Source organism: Hydra vulgaris, chromosome 11, assembly GCF_038396675.1.
Source record: "Hydra vulgaris chromosome 11, alternate assembly HydraT2T_AEP".
Lineage (NCBI taxonomy): Eukaryota > Metazoa > Cnidaria > Hydrozoa > Anthoathecata > Hydridae > Hydra > Hydra vulgaris.
This window is the reverse complement of record NC_088930.1, coordinates 3,767,767-3,775,000: the sequence shown is the minus strand read 5'-3', so window position 1 is coordinate 3,775,000 and position 7,234 is coordinate 3,767,767. Positions and strand designations below refer to the sequence as shown.

Here is a 7,234-nt window from a genome sequence, read left to right as displayed (position 1 = left end):
GATGCTAAAGCTTGTGACACATTTGGAAAGACTCCATTGCACCTTGCTTTGTCGAGATTAAGAACACTGAAGCATAAAGACTATGAATCTTATAATGCGATGAAGATGAAAGCTGAAGTTGGTGAAATTGTTCTTATGTTGGAAGAGTATTTTGATAAATCCGGACAAGATAATGAACGCAAAAATTTGGATAGAATTAGTGTCAAACTGCGTGAAGTAAATACTAATGATGATGTAAGACATTTTTCTTCTTATGTTTTATATGCTAGTGTAAAACATTTTTCTTGTTTTAAACTCCTCTCTGTTATATATTTTTTTCTATTTTAAATAAAAGACCATGAAAGTAAACATTTTAAAAATAAAAAGATATTAAAAGTCACTACAATAAAACTCAATAAAAAAAAGATTTTTAGTAAGTTATAAAGAGTTGTTTATTTTATAAAAAGAAAAAGCAGGTGCTGTTTTTGAGTCAATGTTACAAAAGTTGATTCAAATTACAAAAGTTAACAATATTTCATAAATTATAAATAATTAATTTCCATTGATTTTACATCAGCCTATTTTGAATTAAATGTCTCTATTTTAGACTTTTTATTTTAGAGTTTTCTTATGTTACAAAGAATTGCGAAGCATAGATTTTATATATGCTATTGAAAGTTAATATATTTATATTTAAAGAAACTAATAGGTTTTTTTTTAATAAAAACATCTCCTTTTTCCAACCTTATATCATATCTTTCCTAACCTCTTTTTTCCTACCCTAAAATTTTTTCTTCTTCAATCAGGTATCTCCCTTCTTCTTTCCAAAGATATGAATATATATATATATATATATATATATATATATATATATATATATATATATATATATATATATATATATATATATATATATATATATATATATAATATATATATAACCACAATTAAGTAGCCTCGTCGTCTTTAGTGGCCTTCGGGCCTTGGGGAGGTGAATTAACAAAAAAAAAATTATATATATATGTATATATGTACATATATGTATATATACATATATGTATATACATATATGCATATATATACATATATGTATATATATATGTGTATGTATATATATATGTATATATATGTATATGTGTATATATATATATGTATGAATATGTGCATATATACATGTATGTATGTATGTATGTATGTATGTATGTATGTATGTATGTATGTATGTATGTATGTATGTATGTATGTATGTATGTATGTATGTATGTACATATGTTTGTATGCATGCATGTATGTATGCATATTCAAATATATGTAGTTCGAGTAGTTTATTTTTATTATAGGAAGTAATATTTTCTATGCACGATGCGAGATTTTCTAGCATTCTCAAGTAATTAACTTTACTTATGACTTTTAGTTTAACGTGGAAGAAGTGAGTCATTATTTTCGTTATACTGCAAAATTAAACATAAACAATCATTTTTATTGATTCAAGAACCTATGGAGAAGGTTTTAATTGATTGAATATGAAATTTTAATTAAATTAATTAATTCAAGTGTTTTTTAAATTGAAAAAAAAATCGAAAACTTTTAAAGTAAAGTTTTTAAAATTGAAAACCTTGCTATTTAACTTTCCCCATTCAGTAATTTTTTTTTTTTTCAAAAAAGTTCATCTTTTTGATAATGATAACATTTTAGGTTTTTAAATCTTTGACACAGGCGATCCCAAATCTTTGACACCAGCGTTTTAAAATTATATACGGCAAAACCATATTGATTTGAACACAAAAAATAGAAAATACACACAAGCTTCCTAAATATCAAATTAGTCTAGAAGAGTTTAAAATATGTTTTCGATATACCGCAACGGTTTCCAAATTTTTTCAATCAATTTTAAAGCAAACAAAATATGTTTTATGTTTTTGAACTTAAAGTATATTTAATATAATATTATATATATATATATATATATATATATATATATATAATATATATATATATATATATATATATATATATATATATATATATATATATATATATATATATATATGTATATATATATACACAGTACTGTGAATAAGTTTTAGATCACCTACATTTTTTCAAAATATCCCTATTTACTATGTCCTCCTTTTGCCTCAATCCCAGCCAATATTCGCCTTGGAATAGATTCATACAAGTTAGTTATAAAGATCTGGGGTATGTTGTGCCATTCTCTTTGAAGTACTTCAAAACTTTTTCAGCATTTCGGGGAGCATGTTCAACCTTCTTTCTGACCAGGTAATCCCAAATATGCACAATTATATTCAAAACTGGACTCTGGGGAGGCCAGGTCATCAACTCCAGTACTCCTTCCACTGCCATTTCATTTAAATATTTTTTTGCCACTCAGGAACAATGTTTTGGGTCATTGTCCTGCTGCAGAATAAAATTATGGCCTATTAGTCTCATTCCGGATGATACAGCATGGTGCCTTAGGATATTCGCATAACGTTCCCCGGTGAGTCGCCCCCCCTATTTTGATCAAATCACCTACTCCAGATGAAGATAAACAGCCCCAAACTTGTAAAGAGCCTCCTCTGTGTTTAATAGTAGGGTTTAAACACTCGGGCTGATAGGCTTCTTCAATTCTTCTTCAAACACATTGGCGTCCTTTCGTTCCGAAAATTTCGAATTTGGGCTCATCGGTGTACCCAATCAACATTTCCTGGGCCCAATCTTTGTGTTGTTTTGCATATTTAAGTTGTTTTTCTTTATTGCCACACCGTAATAATGGTTTTCAAATTGCAACACACCCTCTTAATCCCGATTTAAGTAGGTGCAGTCGAATAAAAGAGAGCTGACATTTTTCCCAGTTGCTGTGTTAATGTCTTTTGTCAGCTCGGTTGATGCTTTTTTTTGTATTTCTTAAAGATAGGGTTTTTAAATATTTATTGTCTTTTGTTAGCTTAGGAGGTCTACCAGTTTTCTTTATATATATATATATATTTTTTTTTTATTTTTTTATTTTTTTAACATCTTCGCTTCCAATAAGGCTGCAAGCAGCCACTAATTAAAGTTGGAAGTTACTGGAAGAGAAAAGATGAAGATTGTAGAGCAAGATAATGATTGACGGACAACTTAAAGGATTGCAAATTATATGAATCAGGAAAACAAGATGAAGGAAGCGAATTCCAAAGAGCTGATGTTCGAGGAAAAAAACTAGACGAATAAGCGTTTTTGGAGCACTTAGGAACAGTCACAGAAAAAGGATGACACTTAATTGAATGACGAGTAACACGAGAATGAATTTTAGTAGATGGCACAAGAGACGCTAGCTCTTTAGAGCAGTGTCCATTATAATATTTGTAGAAAAGAGAAAGAGAAGCAACATTACGACGATGTGATAATGGTTGGAGGTTGGCTGCAAGAGCAGGTCCAACTATGTTTACAATGCGTTTTTGCACCTTGTCTAAAAGAGAAAGGGCATCGTTAGAAGATCCGCCCCAGATATGGCAACAGTATTCCATACAAGGCCGGATTTGAGATTTATAGAGATAGAGAATAGAATCCGAAGTAAGAAAGTGACGAGCTTGATAAAGAGATGCAACCTTAGCAGATGCTAATTTTGCAACTGATTTGATATATGGTTTCCAAGAAAGATTGGAAGTAAGAGTTAATCCTAGAAGATGACTCATCGAGTACATCACCATTCATAAATATAAGAAGATCTAAATTATTGCGATAAAGATTGGCTGAAAAGAATTGAGTTTTATCTGTATTGAAGTTCACCAGCCACTGTGAGCCCCATGCTGTAGCAGAAATGAGATCTTTGTCTGGGCCACAAGCTGTAGAAGAGTCTAGGCAAGAAATCACTTTAGATACAGAAGCTGGAGTGATACGAATGTCAAGCAATGGATCAACCTGTTTGTTGGCAATATCAGGTAGAACGCAACTAGTGGAATCAAGAGATGATATTGATGAAAAGTTTTTAGCAAACAATTCAGCTTTGTCTTTAGGTGATGTGACAAAGTTTGAACCATACAAGAGAGGTGGAATTAAAGATTTGCCCTTATTATTGATACTATTAATGATTCTCCAGAAGTCACGAGAGCCTAATTTTTGAGATGAGGTGCGAGATTTCATGACCTGAGAATAGCAAGCTTTGGCGTTAGACAAAACCTGTTTACAATGGTTTCTAGAAGTAATAAACAGATGTCTGTTTTCTGAAGAATTGTTTTGCTGATAAATATGGAAGTAACGGTTTCGATTGGCAATCGCAGCAGCACAGCATGAGGAAAACCATGGAGGAGAGTGAGGCTTGACCTGGAATTGTCGAGAGGGAACAAAAGATTCCATGCCAGCCTGAATCCACAAAGTTATGTAAGATGCGCATTTGTTGACAGGAAGACAAAAGATTTCTACCCAAGGGCCATCACGAAAAAAATCACGGAAAGAATCCCAGTCAGCTTTACTGTAGTTGTAAGTGGTACGATAATATGGGGGTTCAGGTGATGAAGAAGAATGAGATATTAGTTTTAGAGAGATCAAACTGTGATCAGAAGCACCTAAGGGTGAATGTGGAGAAACTGAGCACTGAATCACTGACACTAGAGCCAAGCCATTCAGAGTGGTGAGCATTAAAGTCACCGACAACAAATATATTAAATGATGGATAAAGAGAGAGGGCTTGGTCAATATGATCAGAAATAACATCTAAAAGAGTGCAATCTTGAGATGATGGAGAGCGATATAGAACAAATAGAAAGGCAATAGAGTGAAGTGGTGCTAAACGAAAGCACATGAAAGAATAGTCTGTGGATTTTAATCTAGTTTCATGACAAATTGGTGAAATCGTACGAATGTAAATGCCCAGGCCAAGCATGTGACTATTGGAGTCTTTACGAATTAAAGGAAGATAACCATCAGCACTAAGATCGCAAGATGAGACAGCTGAACTCAAATTAGTCTCACAAAGAGCAAGTAGGTCTGGTGAACTTTGCAAGAGATAAGACTCAACAGAAGAAAGTTACTTCGAAGACCACGAATTTTAATGAATGATAGGTTTAGAGAATTTGGTGATGATGATGGTTTTTTGTGTTTTATAGTTTTTGGTACTTTATTCATTTTAAAATTAGATTGAAGAACTTGACTAAAAGCATAGATAGTACTCAGAACACTGTTTTATAGCCCAAGCAATTGCCTCATTACTACTAATAAACCCTAAGCTGTAACAAAGGGCTCCAAATGTGGCCTCCGCAATGCACACCAAAAGTAAAAACAGGGACACCATCCATGCGCAACATGGCACTGTTAATACTTTGAAATTTTTCAGCTGTTGATGGAATCAGCCTCTCTGAGAGCTACCACAGAGTTTCGGAAACCTGACTACCAGCCGTCCTCAGAACCATAAAACTGAGTTTTAGAGCTGTACCCTCATTAGGAGATAATAGAATGAGTTGCCTAGTCATAAAAACAGTGACACAAGCAAACCCATGCATTGTGTCAAGAAGATCCAGCATTCAACATTCTAAACTGGAAACAATGTATTAAAAATACATCTGCGCCAGCTTAATAGATGAAGAAGGGGTGCGAAGCTGGTCAACAGATAGAATCTGTTTACCCCTTAAGTCTTTGCCTAGGAGGCCTTCTACAAGACAGTAGCCGGATGCATTTAACATCCGCCCAAGATGAGTATTTTTATTGAGACACCATCTCTAGCCTTAACTCAACCAAGAGCCCAAAGGCAGGGGGTGTTTTAACTCGGAGTTGGCATCTCCTAGCCTTTGCCTAAAAAGGCGTATCCTACAAAGCAGCAGGACATGAAGCAGATTGTGCTGGGTTACATGTTACCAGTAATAGGATATCCTGACCTGACAAATATATATATATATATGTATATATATAATATATATATATATATTTATGTTTATATATATATATATATATATATATATATATATATATGTATATATATATATATATATATGTATATATATGTGTGTGTAGATATAATATATATATATATATTTATATATATATATATATATATATATATATATATATATATATATATATATATATAATTTTTTCCTTATTAATTTTTTAATTTTTTCTTTTTAAATTAAATTTTAGGCCTCAGTTGTAAAAATTAATTTTGTAAATTTATCTTCTTGCGATTGTATTCTGAAAAAAATATTTTTTTAAATGTATATACACACATCACCATGAAAAATATTTCTTATGATGATGTGTATAATGATAGTATTGAATTTTAGATGGATGAAGTGGGATGTTTGCTTGCCGATTTTACCCAAATGACGATTGAATCTAATGCGAAGCCTAAAATGTCGGAAGAATAAACAAAAATTCTTACTTCATAATTTCGCACTATGGTTATAAAGATATTTTGTAAGTATTAAGTACAGGTGATATTTTAAAAAATATCACCTGTACTTTATACTTAATATTGTTCGACATGTTGCTGTTCGAACTTGTTAATATAAGTAATAGATTATTATTGAACCAAATAATCAAATGAATAGAAAATGAATCAAATATGATTGATTAGAAAAGTTTTATAACTAGTGATTTGCAAAACTAAAAAACAACCGTTAACGATTATAAATTTATCGAGAAAGATGAAAACACTTCCTGGTTTTTGTGATAAACGCATTCACTGCTAGCTATATGTCATGTATAAAATTTTTTGAAGTTATATATGTATCAAATAAACACTTTTTGAAAAATGATTGTGGAATTTATATATGATGATGAAATGGAGTATTGATATATTTTTACTAAATTCTTTTATATAAATGAAATTTTGTACATTGTTTTTATGCTGTAAACATTTAAATTTAGATTAAGTTAATTTAAAATCAGTATACTAAAAGCCATGTTAACTCTGGTGAACTTGCTTTTTGGTGAAATTGCTCTAAATTTATGTTTTTTAATTTAAATACTAAAAACTGAAGAACTTTAAATACGTAAACCAAGATAAACATCTAAACGAAGATAAATTCTTTCAACCTATTAAAGTATTTTTAAATGCTTACAAAAATTCGTTTTTTATGCTACCCAAGAGAGCAAAAGTTGCACCGTGACGTTTTTTATAACTCGCAGGCGTATCTTAATTTTTTCAACATGCTCCTTTTATGTAATTAGTATTCAATCCAACATATATTATTTGAAAGAATAAAAAATTTTATAGGATAAATTTTAAGGTCCCCGCCAGACGTTTAAAACACCCAACATTTTTGCCCAAAATCGAACT

At 31.0% G+C, this 7,234-nt stretch overlaps 1 protein-coding gene across 1 annotated transcript in view; it reads left to right on the top strand.

Annotated features, from left to right (window-relative positions):
* Positions 1 to 6,789, top strand: part of LOC100214677 (ankyrin repeat domain-containing protein 54) — a 7,369-nt gene extending 580 nt beyond the window's left edge. Inside the window, exons 1-2 of the mRNA XM_065809826.1 lie at positions 1 to 234; positions 6,237 to 6,789. The exon at positions 1 to 234 is cut by the window's left edge and continues 580 nt beyond it. Coding sequence (XP_065665898.1) covers positions 1 to 234; positions 6,237 to 6,320 — 318 coding nt within the window. The 3' untranslated portion in view covers positions 6,321 to 6,789. The remainder of the gene's footprint in view (positions 235 to 6,236) is intronic.
* The last annotated feature ends 445 nt before the right edge of the window (positions 6,790 to 7,234 follow it).